Raw genomic sequence first — 22124 nt, 5'->3', positions numbered from 1 at the left:
TGTTAAAAGAAAACTTTTTTCTATACAGATTTTCAGTTAACTGATTAAAGTTGATGATTATATGAGGGTGCCTGGGTGGCTCAGGCGGGTATATGTCTGCCTTCGGCTCAGATCATGATATCAGGGTCTTGGGATATGGGATAGAGTCCCGCATTGGGCTCCCTGCTCAGTGGGGAGCCTGCTTCTCCCCCTGCTTGTGCTCTCTGTCAAATAAATAAAATCTTTGAAAAGGAAAAAAAAAAGTTGATGATTATGTTACATAAAAAAAACCAAAAACCAAAAAACAATCTTTTTCAGTTGCTACTAATAGGAAGGGCCTTAATTGTGATTACAATATAGGGAGTAAGTTAATGCTCCGTTACCTGGTCCATTTTTTGATGAAGGCATCCATTTTACCACTCAAAATGAACAAAGCTACTTAAATGAACAAGCTAAATAAAGTGTGTTATCTGTTCCTGAACAAACTTCTGCACTTCAGTCTCAATCAGTATTAGTCACATTTGCCTGACTTGGGGCGGGATGGGGGGGGGGGGAATGACAGAGCAAAACCATAGAAAATTAACATTATTGAATGTAACTATACTACATACAAGCCACTGTACTAGGTGTTTCACAGTCATTTAATCCACAGGCTAACTCTACAGTATTTCTTCTTATAATTTGTGGATGAAGAAAAGTAACTGGCAAAGACCAATTTCAGATCCAGAGTTGTTTGAATCCAGGATCTATGATCTTTTCAATAAATTACACTTTTTTTTTTAAGATTTTATTTATTTATTTGACAGAAGAGAGAGACAGCATGGGAACACAAGCAGGAGGAGTGGCAGAGGGAGAAACAGGCTTCCCCACCAAGCAGGGAGCCCAATGCGGGGCTCAATCCCAGGACCCTGAGATCATGACCTGAGCTGAAGGCAGACGCTTCATGACTGAGCCACCCATGCACCCCCTTTTTCAATTATGTTTTTTTTTAAGTAATCTCTATGCCCAACCTGGGGCTCAAACTCATGACCCTGAGATCAAGAGTTACGTGCTCTTCAGACTGAGCCAGCCAGGCACCCCTCTCTTAAACTGTATTTCTTACTAAAATGGAAAGAAGAATCATAAATTGTAACAGCTTGACATTTTGGGAATTATAAATAAAAGCTTCCCATTTTTCTGGAAGCAACAGAAATTATTTTACTGTCAGTACTAAAATGTTAATCTACTCTCTCTAGCCAAATGATGGTAAATAACAAATGAGAAAGGCGGTATAAGCTGCATTAAGTGAAGTTCAAAACATAGAAAAATGTAAGTGAAAAGATGAAAATACTATTAACTTCAGAATCATTTTCCCTATTGCTTCTCCTCAAGTTAATAATCTCAAAATTATGCAGCTATTAAAAAAGGTAATTTCATTTGTTCTTTGCTTTTTATCTCAAGGAAATAGATGTAACTCTGGAGGTTGGGAGATTCAAAGTTTGACTTTCTCTTAACAAGACATGAAAAAGACACAAATAAAAACAAGAGTAAAGTAGTACATTAAAAAGTATACCCATATTCAAAAAAAAGACATGTATATATACATATACACCCATATTCAAATTATGTAACCTGCCTGTATCTTTATAAAATTGAATTCCACATTACTAAGGCAAAATATTGAATGTGAAAATGAAAACAAACATGCCTGGCACAACTACTGCTCTTAATAACTTTACACTGGATCTTTAAGAAAATTATGTATCAGTAGAAAATACTTCAAATAGTAGCAAGATCAGAACATCTTTGGCATAGAATATTATACCAATCTTTTCTTCATATCCATAGTTGTTATATTTTCAGAAAACATGACTTACCTTTTACCTTAAAAAAGTCGTATGATAAACTACGTTATAACAGCATTCAATAAGTTCTACAACATTCAGAGTTGTCAAGTGTTAGTCAAAACATATTTTATCCAATGATTTCTATATATATTTCTCTTTCTTCACTACTAACAAATGCATTGTTTTTAAACAGTCACATGAATACTGGTACATTTGCAATGTAACCCAAAATGTTACTCCCAATACTTAGGATGCTAGGTAAAGATTCACTTCTATGACTTAATTAAACTTACTGAATTTAAAATGTTGGTCATGTATAGATTCATTTTACTTTCTCAGAAAAAATTCTTAAAACATATACATGTCTGACTTAAAAAATTAATTTGGAGCACTCAACGATTGCATGCTTACTCCAACCTGTTGAAAAACCATCCTAATTAGGCGCTTAATCCAGCCAAGCATTTAGATGGCAAAGTGTCTCCAAATCTGCATTTCAAGTACTTCAGCATACATAGCAGCACATGGTCCAATAAGCACACTAAAATTTTAAAATGCAAATACTAAAATGAAATAATTGTTATTTAGAATCTTTACTGTCTGCAAATGTCTCACAAAGTCTAGTCTAAAACATTTTAAAACTTTGTGTGTACTTAAGAGAAAACAATTTTGCCTGTGATCAGTTTTGAATAAACTAACAGTACAGTATTTTTTTAACTATCTTTTTCCAGCCAGGGTTTTAGTTGGAAGCAATAAAAACCCACTGTGGCTAATTTAAGTAGAGAATGTTTTTATGAAAAGATATCTAGGTAACAATCTTAAAAGAACCTGATGTATAGCTAAGGAAAGACATTCAAGACTGGGGCAGAACTGGTCCTGGGAAGACACCATTGCAACTGCTTGCTCTGCCACCCCTGACACAAGAGTCTGCCAGTTCCCACTTTTCTGCCTCACTGGTTCCTAAGTTGCTGTCCATACTGGTGGCATTTGCTTGGCCAAATCTACCCGCCTATAGTTACAAGCAGATTCTGCCTCCCACCAAAAATCATAAAGGAATCCCAGAAATATGGTACAGCATTTTAGATGCTAGATGATCAAAAAGACAAAAGTTCTTCCATAGTATAGGCACTATAACCCCTACCTCTCACCTCCTTCCCCATCAACATATGACACATCTGATAGAATTAAACTGTTAACTCATCATACAGCATAACCCAGTTTACTGGAAGTGTTGGTCTCCAATGAACAGGAGTTTTAAACAAAACTGCCAATGTGCTGCTTCCTCATCAAGGCAGTCTTGATTAAATACAAACAAACTGCTAAACAAAACAGTATACTTAGTAACATATTTGATTCACATTCTGATGCAAGTTCATCCCCTTTAAGGACCAGAACACTCTATGGTCTACACTTTACGAACTTCATGTACAACTCGGGGACGGGGAGATAAAAGGTGCCACAAATACATCAGACCCTGGGTGAAACATGAACTGAAAAGAGCAAAGTCCTAATGACATATCTAGGTATGTAACAATTCTAAGCACTGGCAGGAATATATAATTATTGATAACTGTGAAATGGTCATGACTAGAACTTCGGTGAGACAGATAGATATACTATAGTGTTACCAACATCTATTATTGCTTGTAAGAATGTTTACTCTGAGAGTAACGGGAAGAAAAATAGCAAAGGTCCAAAAATAATGTCAAAGCTGGAAATAAGGGACAAAAAAAACCTAGTCGGAGGAAAAAAGGATGGTTTTACATAGGATTTGAAAACCCTATCACCTTTTTTTAAAAATGTGATGTAACTTACACAGAAATGATTATCACTTTTACCTGTTCAGCTTCATGAATTTTATATATGTATAGACCTGGGTATACCATCACCCTAATCAAGACATAAACATTTCCCAAACCCCAAAATCTCCCTATTGAACTACTATTCTAACTTTTACGAGCTACTTTTTTGGTGGGAGTTTTGCCCACTGTATATACTCTTTTGTGTTTGATTTCTTTCACTTAACAATGTCGGAAATTAATCCACACCGTTTGTATATCATAGTTCTTTATCGTTGCTGTGTAGTAGTAGTTCACCACATTACTATACCACAATTTACTTACCCAATTTACTGTTCATGAACATTTAGGTTGTTCCCATCTTTTATCTATTACAAATAAAATTGCTAAAATAATTCTTGTACATAGCACAGTAATGTACACATAACAATTCATTTCTCTTGAGTATATGCCCAGGAGTAAAACTGCCAGATTACACGATATACATACAGACAGTTCCCAACTTACAAATGGCTCAATTTATGATTTTTTGACTTTACAATGGTGTGAAAGCAAATACACATTCAGTAGAAACCATACTTCAAATTTTGAATTTTAATCTTTTCCTGGGCTTTTGATATGTGGTAACTACTCTCATGTGATGCTCAGCAGCATCAGTGACTGCAGCTTCCAGTCAGCAACATGATCACGGGGGCAAACAACTGATACTTACAACCATTCTGTACCCATACAGCCATTCTGTTTTTCACTTTTAGAACAGAATTCAACACGTTATAGTAGATTCAACACTTTACTATAAAACAGGCTTTGTGTTAGATGATTTGCCCAACTGTAGGCTAATGTGTTCTGAGCACATTTAAGATAGGCTGAGCTAAGATGTTCAGTAAATTAAGTGTATCAGAGGAATTTTAGAGTTACAGTATCTTCAATTTACAATGAGTTTATTGGGACATAGCTCTATCATCAGCCCAGGAAGATCTGTACAGATAAGATATATAGCTACATCTTTAATAGAAACTAACATCTTTCTGAAGCTTTTGTACCAATTACACTCCTGTAAGCAAGTCAATGAAAGAGATTCAGTCATTCTACAATCTCTGTCAATACTAGATATTGTCAGTCTTTTAAATTTTACCCATTCTAGTGGGTTCTTTACACGTTTGGGGGGCATTTGGGTATCTTCTCCAAAGTGTCTTTTGCTTATTTTTTAAAAGGACAGCTATTTAAAAATATTTTAAAATTATTTTTGACAGCAGGGCGCCCGAGTGGCTCAGTCGGTTGGGCGTCAGACTCTTGATTTCAGCTCAGGTCATGATCTAAGGGTTGTGGGATCGAGTCCTCCGTAGGGGTTCTTGCTGGGTGTGGAACCTGCTTGGGATTCTCTCTCCCTCTGCCCTCCCCCACTGCTCATGCTCACACTCTCTCTAAAAAAAAATGTAATATATAAATATAAAATTATTTCTGCCAGGAAGAGATGTTTTACAATCTGACCTAAAGATCGGAGAGCACAGGCTTAGATAAAGGAGATGAAATCTAAGAGTGAATGACTAAGAAGCCAGGATAGAAACTTCAGGAAATACTTGAGGAACTAGCAGGAAAAAAATAAAAGCCCCTAGGGAAAAAGACCAAAGGGTACCAGAAAAATGAGAGAAGTGTTGTCATCAAAGAAAAAAAAAAAAAAAGAAATTTCAAGAAAGGAAATGGTCCTTGTTAAACAGAAAAACACAAAAAAGCAGTCACTTAGTCAGGTGGTAGCCTCCTACTGCCAGCGTCTCCTCCAAGCTTCTCCACTGTGCTCTCTAAAACCTTCCTTAAAGGTTAAAAGTCCCCTCCCTTCCTGAACTGAAACTGGGCTGGCCTTCTCAAATAAGCTGCTTGCTTATTCTCTCACACTTTCTATCAAAGCTGTTCCAATCAGTCACTTCTCTAACCTCTTTTAAAAAACTCTTTCTCAAAGGCAAAACTAAAGGGACAAAAAAACAGATCAGTGGTCACCAGGGGATAAGGTGGAAGGAAAAGTTAATTAACAAAAGAGCACAGGGAAGTTTTAGGAACATGGTATTGTGGTGGTGGTGGTTTCATGACTATGCTCATCAAAGAAATGTTTGCCAAACAGTGAATTTTGCTGTACACAAATTAATCCCTCATTAAAAAACAAAAACAAAAACAAAACCTTTCCTTTGGAAGCACAGCTTTACCTACCAGCCTCTGCTGCTTATAAGGGTTGACTCAAGGACACTTAAGTCATTCTCTATCATTTAGCTATCACTCTAGCAAAGTCATCTTCTCTATTCCACGTCCTTCCCTAAATTGAATTCCGTGTTTTGGCCCCATTAGCACTAGTAAATCATAAATATTTCATATTTACCAGTGCTAGATGATTCACAGAAATGATGCATCCAACAGAGTACTGTGTAAGTCCATTCATATAAAGATCCAAAATGGGTAAAATTAAAAGTAAGCTAACCATAGATTAGGGATTTTTTTTCCCCCAAGTTTTATTTGTTTTACTGTTGGAGATAGGGGTACCGACTGGTAGGAGGCCTGAGAAGGATTTCTGAGGATGCTGGCAATACTCTATCTCTAACACAGAGAAATACTTAGGTGTGTTTATTCTATGAAACTGCAGGATAGTTGACAATACTGACTCAATCTTTAGCCCTTCATCTTGTTCATGTCCACTTGCTCAATGACCTGTCTTGTGGTTACGTGTTCCTGGCCCCTTGCAGATTAATATACATACCTTAGAAATACCCATCAAGGAGGCTTGCTTTGGCCTCCCATGAATCTGATGGCGCCGTAAGGTTAGCTGTCAATTAACTGCCTGTAAGCCTTCTGATCTCACTATAATACCCTCCTGCATGTACCCTCATTCTATAACATCTAGACTAAGATCTGGACTTTTCAGAGAATAGCTGCACAGATGTCCAGATTGTCATCCAACCAAACCTGTCAGTAAGTTACCCTGAATAAAACCCTGTGTAAGCTGTATGGAGTTGCCTTCTGTGTTTTTCAGTCCTAAGTGCCTTCTCAGTTTGGAGGATAACTTTACAGTCCTTCTCTTCACCTTCTAATAGAAACTTATCAAGATGTACCTTTACATACTTTTCTTAATGTAAGTTATGCTTCAAATAAAAGCTTTAAAAAACACATAGCCTTTGACCAAGTTATGCAACTCTGAGGAATTTCTCTCACAGAAATAAAAGCATTATACATAAAAATATATGTATAAAGATATTGTCTACAGTGTTTTTTCTACTCACAAAATTGGGATCAACTTTAAGTGTTTGTCAATAGAACTGTTAATTACTCCTTTTAGAAAATATTATGCATCGGGGTGCCTGGGTGGCTCAGTCATTAAGCATCTGCCTTCAGCTCAGGTCATGATCCCAGGATCCTGGGATGGAGCCCCATGTCGGGCTCTCTGCTCAGTGGGAAGCCTGCTTCTCCCTCTCCCACTCCCCTGCTTGTGTTCCCTCTCTTGCTGTTTCTGTCAAATAAATCTTAAAAAAAAAAAAAAGAAAGTATTATGCTTCTATTAAGTGACAGACCAGATGGTAATTACACCTGTGGTGAGCACAGCATAATGTATAAAGTTGTTGAATCATCTTGTTGTATACCTGAAATTAATGTAATATTGTGTGTCAACTATTCTCAAATTTTTTAAAAAGTGAAGTCTATGTAATGACTTGACAGCATATACATGATACAGGAAGAATATGTTAATTATGATTTCATTTCTGTAAAAAACAAAAATCCTCAAGTTTTTTATTTACAGAAAGATACACATCAAACTCAAAACTGGCAAGAGAGGGTAGAAGTGAACTTTTCTTCGTATAGTTTGCTTTTCATTTCAAAACAAATTCTAGAAGTTAAAAAAACCAAATACCTCACCTTCTAGCTTTCCCTCACATACTCGTCTGCCCTACTTGGTCCACACTGAGACCTTCAGTCTCTTCTCCCCTGCAGTTTTCATCAACCTAATCAATCCCTTCTTACCTTCACTTTCTTCTACCCCCTGCAGCCAAAAATCACTGGAACCACTCTTTTGTCAGTATTTTCAACTCCTTGTTCTACAGTTCTATTTCTTTTAGAAGCCAGAACCTGATTAATCCAGCAGGCTACATGTTCTAGAATTGGGCTGTAGAAAAATTAAGCCTCACATTTTGATGTTGCTACAAATATTCTACCTCTGATCTCAAATGGGTCCTCACTGCTGTCTAGCATCCTAGGAAAATACTTTCTTACTCTTGCCCCTCTTCCATTCTCCAAGAAGCTTTTTCAAGCATTCTCCATGCTACCCAAATCTCTCCAACCCTTCCTCCATCATTTCTCAGCAGATGACCAAGCATACTACTTCAAGTAAGAGAAGTCATCTGACAGGAACTCCCTCAACATCCTGCCACTCCACATGCCATACACTTACCTACACACCTATTCTGTCCCCCATTCTCTCCTGTCCCTCCTTCCAACTAAGTGCTCAGGATTATACCCCCCCAACTCACAGGTCTCATTGTATCAGCTCCAATCCGCATACATAAATTCTTTTTCTTGTCACATGTCAACTTCAGTCACATGCCAACTTCTGGTTTCTCCCATCTGCTCTCAAACCCAAGAAATCCAGAACCCAAGTCCCTAATCTTCCTCCTAAATCTGCTGCTCATGTGTTCCCTACCTCAGAAAAGGGCACCCATATTGTCAGTTATTCCTTCTTTCTCTTTCATTCTCTACAACTGAGTCTATGTTTCCTCCAAAATATATCAGATTCCATTTCCACTGCTATTGTATTCCAGTCCATTACAGCTATTCTAAGCCTGTACTATCATAATCACCCCCCACAAATTTTGCTCTCCCCTTTCTATCCGTTCTCAGTACCGAAATAAGTCCTTTATGATCTGGTCTCTGTACTTTCCTAACCTCTGTATCTTTCACACTCTACTCTTTAATCCAGTCATACAGACAATTCTAAAAATTAAACAGGCTCTCTGGACTTTTCTTTTATCCAGTATTCTACCTCTCTACCTCTATATCAAGCTAGCTCCTATGCATCCTTTATTTCAGCTTAGCTATTACCTCCTCCAAGAGGTTATTCCTGATCAACCAGGATTGGGCCCTCCTGTATAAAGTCTCCTAAACTGCACACTACAACAATGTACTAAACTGCTTATCTTCTCCACAGCACTAAATCACCTTAAGAGCAAAACTCTTATTCATCACAGTGACCCCAGCACAATATATGGGATATAACAGTTGCTAAATTAATAACAGAATATTAAATGACGGGCATCTAAGCCCTAAGCCAGTGCCTTTTCAACACTATCTCAATTGTAAACAGATATCTGAGAAGAATTTATAACTGAACTACATAATTTCAAACTATCCTCCCATGAGGTCAAACGACAAAATATGAAAATCATCTATTTGAAAGCATCAGAGAACTATCAAGGCAGAGAAGTATAACCAGGCCAAGAGATGGTTCCTTGAAAAGAAACAAAAAGGGACTAACCTCTAATGAGATTTACTGAGTAAAAGAGAAGACACTTATAACCAGTATTAGGAATCAAATAGGGACAACACTACAGATCACAGAGGCATAAGAAAATAATAGAAGGGGGGCACCTGGCTGGCTCAGTCAGTCAAAGGATGTGACTCTTGATCTTGGGGTTGTAAATTCAAGCCCCATGTTGGCTATAGAGATTACTTAAAAATAAAACCATAAAAAAAAAAAAGAACAAAGGCAAAACAAAGCTATAGTGCAAGAAGTTACAATGGTGGTTACCTATGGATGGGGGCGAGTAATAGTTGGAAGAGAGCATAAAGGAGTTTCCTAGAGTGCAAACAACTTTCTATTTCTTAATGTGGGTGGTGATTACATGGCATGTTTGGTTTGTGATAACTCATTGAGTTATATATCCATGTTTGTTACATTTTTTGTGTTAAATTTTTTATGTGTTATACTTCAAAATAAAAAAGCTTAAAAAAAGATGGCTAAGAATCAGATTGCATTTTGTTTTCTAGGTTCTGTATGAATACATATATAATTTAACTTCAAGAATTTTATGATGATTGGGTGCCCGGGTGGCTCAGTTGTTAAGCGTCTGCCTTCAGCTCAGGTCATGGTCCCAGGGTCCTGGGATCAAGCCCCACAACGGCTCCCTGCTCTGCGGGAAGCCTGCTTCTCCCTCTGCCCACTCCCCCCTGCTTGTGTCCCTCTCTGGCTGTCTTTCTCTCTTGTCAAATATATAAAAATCTTTAAAAAAAAAAAAAAGAAAAAAGAAGAATTTTATGATGATGGTGTAAGCTTGAGGCTAATCTACTTTGATGCAGACCTATAAGAAATAGCAAATTATTTTGGGGAGGGGAAACAGGTAGTTGACAGGGCCGAAGAGAAAATCAAGACTAAATGAAAACAGATAAACCCTGAAAACAAACTTTCTCTTCCCTCCACAAATACTATGAAAATATACAATAGTGTACAGAGTTAGACCAATTAACATTTACAGTAATCAAATCAAAGATGACACAAAATAACATTGCTTTCAACAAATGCAGCATATGTTTTTGGGATAGTTATAATAAAAATAGCTTATGAGCAGTGAAGAGTTTCACAGTAACCCTGTTAGCAGTAATAACAAAGTTGTCATTAAATTTAAAATGCCAAAAACTGGGGCGCCTGGGTGGCTCAGGCAGTTAAGTGTCTGCCTTTGGGTCATGATCCCAGGGTACGGAGATCAAGCCCCACATCGAGCCCCACATCAGGCTCTCTGCTCAGCAGGGAGCCTGCTTCTCTCTCTCCCTCTGCTGCTCCCCCTGCTTGTGTTCTCTCTTCCTGTCAAGTAAATAAAAATCTTTAAAAAAATAAAAAATAAAATGAAAAAACAAAATAAAATGCCAAAGACTTTAAAAGCTACAAGAGTACCCTGGAGCTTATTTTTATAAGGTCTTTGGGAACTATTCAAGGAAATGACCATTTAATTATCTTTACAATAGGAGAGAAGAGAATGACCAATTTATAGTGGGAGTGGAGGGCATCTAAAAGGATTAATAGAACATTCTTACTCACTTGACTAATTTATTGGAATAAGGTTTCCTGTTCTCAGAATACTAAAAGATTAATCTACCAATGTATCCCAAATGACAATCTACATTCTAGTGCCAAACAATGATGCAAAAGAAAAATAAGGACCATGAAATAAAAAACAAAAACCTATTCAATTTAGTCACTGTCCTTTATTTTGAGAATATATCCTTCTTACATTTTGGTGTAAAAGTACTTTTCTTTTAGGATATAGGGACAGTAGATGGATGTTACATGATTTTTCAAAAAATGTCCTTACTTGTAACAATGAAAAGTTGTCAATCCTATGTCAACACCCTGCCCTACTTTCTGAAAATTAAAACTTAAAATTCAAATCTAGTGACCACTGGTATACTTCAGTCTGGTTGAGACTTTAAGTCAGGCAACTTTACCACATTATAAGACAATGATATATAGTATTTGACCCATTGGTACAATTTATTGGCAATTATTTAGAATTAATATTCTATAATGTTCATGCAAAATTAAGTACAGGGCTATATTCCCAGCACCTAGCACAAAGTCTAACATATAATAAGTCTCACTTTTTTTCAGTCCACAAATGAATAAATCTCATGACCTATACTGTATCTTTTTTTTTTTTAAAGATTTTATTTATTTGACAGAGAGAGACACAGCGAGAGAGGGAACACAAGCAGGAGGAGTGGGAGAGGGAGAAGCAGGCTTCCCACTGAGCAGGGAGCCCGATGCGGGGCTCAATCCCAGGACCTGAAATCAGGACCTGAGCCGAAGGCAGACGCTTAACGACTGAGCCACCCAGGCGCCCCTATACTGTATCTCTTAACAACCACCAAAAAAAACCCTTATATTAAAAAGTCTAATAACAAACTAATTAAAACATGATGAAAATTCTTTCAAGTAAAAGCGTTTTACATACGAAATTAAATTCTGATAGACATTTTCTGTAACATTTTTAGAGGTCACCTTCTCTCTTGGATACACAAGAGGTTAGAGGTAGTCTTGTATTTCCATTTGAACTAAGAGTATACCATTTTCATGCGAGGATCTCTGAATGTAACCCTACAATGAATGACACTATTAAATATATTCTTCTTGAAGTATTTTTATTTTAAGCATTTCCCATGCAAATGAAACTAAGTACTGCGGTATCAATTTTAAAATAATCTTTGAAAAGACTGTTCAAATATCTTAAGTGATCTGAACATCAGTAGAAACAAACACACACACACTACTTGGAACTCAATATTTATCACTAGAAGTGCTGTCCTTGAGCCCACCAAAGTGATGAAAATTCACTATAAAGGTAATTTTGGTAAGTTATATAATAATTACCATCCACTACATATTATGTGTATAAAAAATTTCCTTAGCAGCAAAACGTAGTAAATTATACCTTTGTAAAATAAATATTTTTTTTTGGTGGCTCAGTCTACGCGTCTGCCTTCGGCTCAGGTCCTGGGATAAAATAAAGATTTTTTAAAAAAAAACTGAACGGTAGGGCGCCTGGGTGGCTCAGATGGTTAAGTGTCTGCCTTCGGCTCGGGTCATGATCCAGAGTCCTGGGATCGAGTCCCGCATCGGGCTCCTGCTCCTTGGAGCCTGCTTCTCCCTCTGCCTCTCTCTCGCTCGCTCTCTCTGTGTCTCTCATGAATAAATAAATAAATCTTTAAAAAATAAAAATAAAAAAAAATAAAAAAACTGAACGGTATTTACTGAGCATTAGTGTAAAAAGAGAAAATTCAGAAGCAAATTAAATGTCCATCAATAAAAAATAGTTAAAACAAATTCAACATATCCATTATAAGTTTATGGCTATAAAAACAAAAAGTTATACACAAAAAGTTTTGGGGCGCCAGGGTGGTTCAATTGTTTGAGCCTTTGGCTCAGGTCATGATCCCAGGGTCCTGGGATTGAGCCCCGTGTCGGGCGCCCTGCCCAGCAGGGAATGTTCTTCTCTGCCCCTCTCCCTGCTTGTGCTCTCTCTCAAATACATAAATGAAATCTAAAAAAAAAAAAAAAAAAAAAAAAAGTTTTCATAGTAAGATACATGAAAAAAGTTGCAAGCTAACATATATATATGTGATTCCATTTTTTATGTGTGTGTGATTCCATTTTTAAAAAAATAAAACAAAGCACAGAGGGGCGCCTGGCTGGATCAGTCAGTAGAGTATGTGACTCTTGATCTCGGGGTTGTAGGTTCCAGCCCCATAGTGGGTAAAGTCATTACTTAAAAATAAAATCTTAAAAAAAAAAAAAAAAAAAAAAGCATAGAAATAGTGACCAAACAGGTAACAGTTTAAGTCAACTAACTTTTAAAAAAATAATTTAACTTCGGCCCAAACAATGTCTATGTAACCACTGCTTATTATTTCAGGACATTTTTCCCAATTCACTTAAAAACTTAACTATAGGTACCACTCCCTACCGGAGCCCAAAAAGATTGGGATAAAGAGATACCTCGCCTAAAATAAAAGTTGATTCCAGTTCCACCTAAAATCATTTCTCTAGGAAAGCACCTACTACATTGCCAGTACACATTATATATAAAATCGATACTTACTAGCATATAAAATTCCATTTCAAAAGTCACTAATCAAATTTCTTGCAGGTTAAAAAATAATCTTATAGTGTTTTACATATTAATACATGTATATATTAAAGAATGTATCACGATGCATCTTCTTTTTAGTCATGGAGACTTAATTTAACTTTCCTATTTAAGTTCACATTTTAATCCACCACTAACTCACCAGTTATAAAAATTAATGAAAAATTAAAACCAGTTGTATAAACTAATCTGTTAAATGGTAACAAATGTTTATACAATTTATTTGTAATAATGAGTTGCAGATTGGCTAGCACCGCAGGATCATAAGTTAAGGGATTGTTTCAGAAGTGGCACATGCTGGTCCCTGAAACTAGAGCCCTCAGTATTCTTCCAGCTGACACAAATATTTCATTTTATTATCCATTCTGCAGAATTTAAGTAATTAAGAAACCAATCTGCAACTTGTATGTAACAAATGATTACTATCCCTAATGAATATAAAGTGCTTGTAAATCAAGAAGTAAAAGATCAGAAAAGCCCAAGAGAAAAACAGAAAAAAACATAAGCAGACATTCTGTAAGTGGAAATACAAATGGACAATAAACATGAAAAAAATTTAATGATCTCACTAGTAATCAAATAAATGTTAATAAAACTGTCATCTCTTTTTCCCTATCAACTTGGCAAAGATAAAGAAGGGGACAACCCAGGGCACCTGGGTGGCTCAGTTGGTTAAGTGCCTCTCAATTTAGGCTCAGGTCATGATCTCAGGGTCCTCAGACTGAACACCATGTCAAGCTCCATGCTCAGAAGGAAATCCGCTTGAGATTCTCTTTCTCCCATCTACCCTTCCCCTCGCCATGTGCTTTCGCTCTAAAATAAATAAAAATAAATTTTTAAAAAGGGGTGGATGGGGCACCTGGGTGGCTCAGTCGGTTAAGCATCTGCCTTCAGCTCAGGTCATGATCCCGGGGTCCTGAGATCGAGCCCCACATCAGGCTCTCTGCCTCAGCGGGAGCCTGCCACTCCCCCTGCTTCTGCTCTTTCTCTGTCAAATAAATAAATTTTTTTTTAAAAAAGGAGGCTCAGGGGCACCTGGGTGGCTCAGTCGGTTAAGTCTGCCTTTAGCTCAGGTCATGATCCCAGGGTCCTGGATTGAGCCCCACATCGGGCTCCTTGCTCAGCGGGGAGCCTGCTTCCCCCTCTGCCTGCCACTCCCCCTGCTTGTACTCTCTCTCACTCTAATAAATAAATAAAATCTTAAAAAAAAAACTACATTTAAGAAGAAGCGGGGGGACAACCCAGTATTGGTACAGGCATGGCCCAGTATTTCTGACAGGCATCCTGGCACTATGTACATACTAGCAATTTCACCTCTAGAAATTTGCCCCACAGAAAAAAATCTGACACTGACAAAAATGTGAATAGAAAAGCTGTCCTCTTATTATAATAGTTTAAAAAACTGGAAAAGAAACCAAAACGTCTAACAAGAGACTTGTTTATCACAAAGGTCCTTCATGCATACCTTGAAAGACTAAGCAGACATTAAAAAGATGGATTTTAAGTCCTGTGAGCTGGACTCTGGCAATAGGAGGCTCCTTATCCTATCCCATCCTAGGAATATGCATTTCAATTGCCTTCCTGCCTCCCAGAAGTTGCCCTAAAGACAAAGCCTTGAGACAGTGATGTGATATTGGGACCATCTAGGGATTATATATGACTGAACCCAGTTAAGGCCCCTATATGAAATTTTCAAGATTTGGCAGGCAGGTGTGGAGACCTACTGTCTTGTGGCTTCTGAAGACAAGCCTAGTAAATTTAAATTCCCTTGCTCATTAAACCTACTACCTACAAATCTGGAGGGCTTGCCTGTTTCTTCAGTCTCTCACTGCCCTCCAAGTAACACGGCTGGTTTCAGATTACAGTCAGGAAGTTCCCAAGGAGCTTGTAAACCAATAGCCACAAAATAGTCCATTTAAATTTATTTCCAACTCCTTTCAAATGTAAAAACCACTCTTAGCTCACATACAAAAACAGACCTCAGGCCAGCATAGGCTATTGGGCCACAGTTGGCCAACCTCTTGCCTAGGACTTACACTAAAACATTATCAGTGGTTTATCCTTACATGGTGGAATTACAGTGACATATTATGTTTATCTAAACTGTGTAATGTGTATCAGTGGTACATAACATACAAAAGAATGGTTGACTAGCTGACAGTAGTTAACATTTCAAAGAGTAGCAATACAGTAATAATATTCATCATGAAAACTGCCCAAGGAGGAGGAAGATCAAGATGGCAAAGTAGGAGGCCCCAGAGCTTACCTCCTCCCATAGACACACCCTGGCTACAAGGAATACAGAGCAACTCTCTTGGAAAACAACCTAAAGACTAGAACAGCTCTTCCACAGCTAAAGATATAAAGAAAAAGCAACACAGAGAAGGGTCGGAATGGCAGAGATGTGGTCGTCAGGAACCACACCCCTATCATGGTGACCCACAGGCAGTAGATACAGCACAGGTGCAAAGGTAATCCCTGAGAAGCAAGAGTTCAAGCCACAGATCAGGCAGCCCTGCCCTAGGAACCTGCACCATGAAGATGAGCCCCATAACATCTGGCTTTGAAAATAACCAGGCTTAACTCCAGGAGAGATGGAGGTCTACAGGAAAATCAGACCCTGCTCTTAAAGGGCCTAAGCACCAACTCACTCACTCCAAGTCACAGCACAGAGACAACAGTTTGAAAAGCACTTGGGCTACTCATCACACATGGAAGACATTTACTGAATAATTTTAGGGCATGTGCCAAGCAGCAGGGATCCAGAGGAACTTTCTCTGGGAACTAGACGGACCACTTTTGACATTCTCCATCAAACCTGCTAGCACCACCTAGGAGTTCTGCAGACCTACCCCCATCCAACACACCCACTTCTCCAAAGCAGCTCCTTCCCTGCTGTGCCAAGCAGACCGTCTCAGTCAGCAACAGCACCGCTCCCCCCAAGCAGGTCCAGCCCTACTGCACAGCTTTGACCAGAACCAGGGACTCCCCAAAGTAGTTCCCACCCTCACCCTACAATACCCAGTAAGATATTTCAGCCCAGATTGGCACCCTGCCAAAGCAACTCCTGCCCTGGGGGGCACTAGACACCCCAACCAGTGTGCTCACGATCACAGCTGCAACAGAAAGATGCACACAGCCCACAGAGAGGACACAACCAGAGCAACTGTTTCTAGTAACCAGGGAGACTGCACTTCTGGACCCCAAAGGATGCCTTCTACATAAGACCACTTCTTCAAGACCAGGAAATGTAACTGATGTACCTAGCATGTAAAACATACACAAAGAGTCAGCCAAAGTGAGGAGGCAGAGGAATATGTTACAAACAAAAGAACAAGACAAAACCTCAGAAAAAGACTAAACAAAATGGAGGTAAGTAATCTACCTGATAAAGGGTTCAAAGTAATGATGATGAAGATGCTCACTAAACTCATGAGAAGAATGAAACAGTGAGAATTTCAACAAAGAGATAGAAAATATGAAAAAGAACCAATCAGGGCAGAAAAATAAAATAACAAATAAAAAACACACTAGAGGGGGGCGCCTGGGTGGCTCAGTCATTAAGCATCTGCCTTCGGCTCAGGTCATGATCCCAGGGTCCTAGGATCAAGTCCTGCATTAGGCTCCCTGCTCCGCAGGAAGCCTGCTTATTCCTCTCCCACTCCCCCTGCTTATGTTCCCTCTCTTGCTGTGTCTCTATCAAATAAATAAATAAAATCTTAAACACACACACACACACACACACACACACACACACACACTAGAGGGAATAAATAGCAAATTACATAATGTAGACAAACAGCAGCGATCTGGAAGACATGGTAGTGGAGAGCATCCACAGTGACAGCAAAAAGAAAAAAGAATTTCAAAAAATGAGACTAAGGGACCTGTACGACAACATTAAGTGTACTAATATTCACATTATAGGAATCGGGGGAGGAGGGACTTATTCGAAGAAATATTACCTGACACTTCCCTAACCTGGGGAAGGAAAAAGATAATCTAGGTCCAGGAAGCAAAAGCAGTCCCAAACAAGATAAACCCAAAGAGGTCTATACCACGATGCTTAATAATTGTCAAAATTAAAGATGATCTTAGAAGCAGCAAGGAAAAGCAACAAGGGAACATCCATAAAACTATCAGCTGTGGGCGCCTGGGTGGCTCAGTTGGTTAAGCAACTGCCTTTGGCTCAGGTCATGATCCCAGGGTCCTGGGATCGAGTCCCACATCGGGCTCCCTGCTCAGCAGGGAGTCTGCTTCTCCCTCTGTCCCTCTTCCCTCTTGCGCTCTCTATCTCTCATTCTCTCTCTCTCAAATAAATAAATAAAATCTTAAAAAAAAAAAAAAAACTATCAGCTGCTTTTTCAGCAGAAACGTTACAGGCCAGTAAAAAGTGGCATGAAATTTTCAAAGTGCTGAAAGGAAAACTACAACCAAGAAAACACTACCTGGTAAGGCTATCATACAGAACTGAAAGAGACAAAGACTTTTTCCAAAACAGTTAAAGGAGTTCAGAAGGCAGCTGGCTGGCTCCATCAGAACAATCGACTCTTGATCTCAGGGTCATGAGTTTGACCTCCATGCTGGTTGTAGAGATTACTAAAAAAAATAAACTTAAAAAAAAAAAGTTAAAGGAGTTCATCATCATTAAATCAGCCTTACAAAAAATGTTAAAGGGACTTATTTAAGAGGAACAGATAGTCCATAACTACAAATAAGAAAATTATGAAAAAAAAAATCTCGCTGCTAAAAGCAAACATACAGCAAAGGTAGAGAATCAACCACTTATACAGCTAATGTGAAGGTTAAAAGAAAAAAGTAATAAAACAATATATATCTACAATAATACACAAAATTTTAAAAAATGTAAAATACAACATTAAAAGTAAAAAATGTGTGGGGAATGAGTATGTAGTAATGTGTTTGAATTAGGTCTGTCAAAATAGAATTCTATAAACACACAGTGTTATATATGAACCTCATGGTCACCACAAATCAAAAACCTAAAATAGATATGCATAAAGAGAAAGGAATCCACACATAACACTAAACAAAGCTGGAGAGAGTTCAAGTTTACAGAGGAGTAGGAGACCTTAGTTTTGTCTGGTCCCATGAATTCAGCTAGATCAAATCATTCTGAACACCTGCAAATTCAACCTGTGATCGGAAGAAAATAATTACTGCATTCTACAAATAGAAAAGCGACTACTTTCTGCAAGGTAGGAGGTGCAGAGAAGTGAATCCAAGGCAATATATCAGAAGATAAACCACAGGGAAGGGAGCCTCCGGAAGCTGGCTAACAGAAAGTGATATAGCAACGGAGCACAAAATCAAAACTCTTAGAAGTCTGCTCCAATAAGAGCCATCCCTGCCTGAAAGGTGCTCAGGTGGTAAAGTGAAGCAGAATCCTAGGTGGGTCAGTGTGGTGTCAAGATCCCAGGGGTCAGAGAAAGAACGGGGGTGCCTGAGTGCGGCACAGATCCCAGGCTTTGGAGCAGAGAAGCCAGCAGCAATCAGTGAGACCAGGAGTGGGCTTTTAACTCAATGCTGCCATAAACTACAAACCCCGGCATGGTTGGGAGACCGCTCTCCAAGTGGGGGGCCCAGCAAGCGGCAAAACCTCTGAGAATCTCCTCCTTTCCCAAGGAGATGCGGCACATGTGCTCACCATAGGAGTCTGCAGAGTTTGCAGACTCGAGGCAGGGTCACGCCTAAAATAGAAACACTTGGTCACAGGCCGGGTGAGCACTGTGACCACAGAGGCCAGATGGAGACCAGGGAGACAGGAGTGATTGACTCTTTTTCCCAGAGGGCAGACTAAGGAGTAGGGGGACAAGTTGTCAGAGTTCTCAGCTCTGGGGCTGGAGATTAGGAGGCGGCCATTTTCATTCTCATCCTCTAAAGATGTGTGGAAAGCCCTAAGGGAACAAAGGCAACATAGAAAAAACCAGAGCTGGATTACTTAGCCTGGCCCCCCCAGACAAGGGTGGTGCAGTTCTGCCCAGGGCAAAGACACCTGAGAATCAGTGCAAAAGGGTCCCCCCAAGAAGACCACCAAGAACATCTGGCTAACACCAAGTTTCCCAATCACAGAAAACTGCAAAACTCCAGCCCTAGGGGAAAAATAGTATATATAGAATTCATGATTGTTTTTCTCATGATTCTTTAGTCTTTTGAATTCTTTTTCTCTTTCCTTTTCAACCAATTTCTTATTTTATCATCTTTTAAAACCTTTCTAAATTTTCGGGGAACCAGGGTGGTTCAGTGAGTTAAGCATCTGCCTTCGGCTCAGGTCATGATCCCAGGGACCTGGGATCAAGTCCTGAGTTAGGCTTCCTGCTCAGCAGCAAGTCTGCTTCTCCCTCTCCCTCTGCCTCTCCAGCTTGTGCTCTTGCCCTCTCTCACTCTCAAATAAAATCTTTAAAAAAAACTTTTTTAATTTTCATTTTTACAGTTACATTCTATGCTTTAAATGTATTTAATTTTATTATTTTTTTAAAGATTTTATTTATTTATTTGACAGAGAGACACAGCGAGAGAGGGAACACAAGCAGGGGGAGAGGGAGAAGCAGACTCCCCGCGGAGCAGGAAGCCTGATGCGGCGCTCAATCCCAGGACTGTGGGATCATGACCTGAGCCGAAGGCAGACGCTTAACAACTGAGCCACCCAGGCCCCCCTTAATTTTATTTTTGTGTATATATATGTATGTCTTTCTTTACAATTTTGGAATGGCGCTTCTTCTAACAGCCCAAAATACACACAAAATCTAGTGTATCACTCTTCACCTGTCTGATTATATATGCATAATTTTTATTTTTTTTTTCAGTTTCAGGTCTCTTCTGGTTTACTGTATATTTCTCTGGGGTCACTGTTGCCATTTTCATATTTAGATCTTCGTTAAACTACTCTTTGCTGGACAGAATGACAAGATGGAAAAAAATCTCAAAAAAGAGAACAAGAGGCAGTACTAACTGCCAGTACTGATATAAGTAAGATGTTGGAACCAGAGTTAGAATAACGATTATAAAGACAAAAGCTGGACTTGAAAAAAAAAAAAAAAATAGAAAACACTAGAGAATCCCTTTCTGGAGAAATAAAAGAACTAAACCTATCAAGTCGAAATAAAAAATGCTAATGGGATGCAATAAAAAAAATGGAGGCTGTAACTGCTAGGATAAATGAAGCAGAAGAAAGAATTGGTGATATAGAAGACAAAATGATGGAGAATAAAGAAGCTGTTGAAAAGAGAGACAGGGGCGCCTGGGTGGCTCAGTCATTAAGCATCTGCCTTCAGCTCAGGTCATGGTCCCAGAGTCCTAGGATCGAGCCCCACGTCGGGCTCCCTGCTCAGCAGGAAGCCTGCTTCTTCCTCTCCCACTCCCCCTGCTTGTGTTCCCTCTCTCACTGTGTCTCTGTCAAATAAATAAATAAAATCTTTAAAAAAAAAGAGAGAGAAAAACAACTACTGGATCATGAGGGGAGAATTCAAGAGATGAGTGACACCATTAAGCAAAACAATATTAGAATAATGGGGATCTTAGAAGAGGAAAGAGAGAGGTGCAGAAAGTATATTGGAGCAAATTATAGCAGAGAAGTTCCCTTATCAGGAGAATGAAACAGGCATTCAATTCTAGGAGGCACAGAGAGCCCCCTTCAAAATCAACAAATAGGTCAACACCTCAACATATAATAGTGAGGCTTGCAAATCTCAGAGACAAAGAGAAAATCCTGAAACTAGCTCAGGACAAGAGGTCTGTACAAAAGTGGAACAGTGGATTGGTAGCAGACCTATCCACAGAGACCTGGCAGGCCAGAAAGGACTGGCATGACATATTCAGGGTGCTAAATGAGAAAAATATGCAGCCAAGAATACTTTATCCAGCAAGGCTGTCATTCAAAAATAGAAGGAGAGATAAAAAGCTTCCAGGACAAACTTAAAGAATGGTGATCACTAAACCAGCCCTGCAAGAAACATTAAAGGGGATCCTTTAAGCAAAGAGAGCTCAAAAGTAACATAGACCAGAAAGGAACAGAGACCAAATACAGAAACAGAGACTTTACAGGTAATACATGGCACTAAATTCCTATCTTTCAATAGTTATTCTGAATGCAAATGGGCCAAATGCCCCAATCAGAAGACACAGGGTATCAGACTGGATAAAAAAGCAAGACTCATCAGTATTCTATCTGCAAGAGACTCATTTTAGACCCAAAGACACCACCAGATTGAAAGTGAAGGGGTGGAAAACCATTTGTCATGCTAATGGACATTGAAAGAAAGCTGGGGTCACAATCCTTATATAAGACAAATTAGATTTTAAACCAAAGACTGTAATAAGAGATGAAGAATGACACTATATCATAATTAAAGGGTCTATCCAGCAAGATCTAACAACTGTAAATATTTATGCCCCTAACATGGGAGCAGCCAATTATATAAAGCAATTAATAGCAAAATTAAAGAAACACATTGATAATAATACAACAATAGTAGGGGACTTTAACACTCCACTCACTGCAAAGGACATATAATCTAAACAGAAGACGAACAAGGGTTGAATGACACACTGGATGAGATGGAATTCACAGCTATATTCAGAGCATTCCATCCTAAAGCAACAGAATACACATTCTTCTGGAGTCCACATGGAACGTTCTCCAGAATAGACCACATACAGGGTCACAAATCAGGTCTCAACTAGTACCAAAAGACTGGAATCATTCCCTGCTTATTTTCAGACCACAATGCTTTGAAACTTGAACTCAATCACAAGAAGAAATTTGGAAAGAAGTCAAATACATGGAGGTTAAAGAGCATCCTACTAAAGAATGAATGGGTCAACCAGGGAATTAA

The 22124-nt window shown here is 38.7% G+C and overlaps 1 protein-coding gene across 1 annotated transcript in view; it reads right to left on the bottom strand.

Annotated features, from left to right (window-relative positions):
* Nucleotides 1-22124, bottom strand: part of MTFR1 (mitochondrial fission regulator 1) — a 67477-nt gene that overhangs the window by 33919 nt on the left and 11434 nt on the right. The window contains 1 exon segment of the mRNA XM_027604922.2: nt 2202-2343. Within this exon segment, the coding sequence (XP_027460723.2) occupies nt 2202-2267 (66 nt within the window). The 5' untranslated portion in view covers nt 2268-2343.

The sequence above is a fragment of the Zalophus californianus genome, chromosome 4 (assembly GCF_009762305.2).
Source record: "Zalophus californianus isolate mZalCal1 chromosome 4, mZalCal1.pri.v2, whole genome shotgun sequence".
Taxonomy (NCBI): domain Eukaryota; kingdom Metazoa; phylum Chordata; class Mammalia; order Carnivora; family Otariidae; genus Zalophus; species Zalophus californianus.
This window is presented reverse-complemented; position numbering and strand designations above follow the sequence as displayed.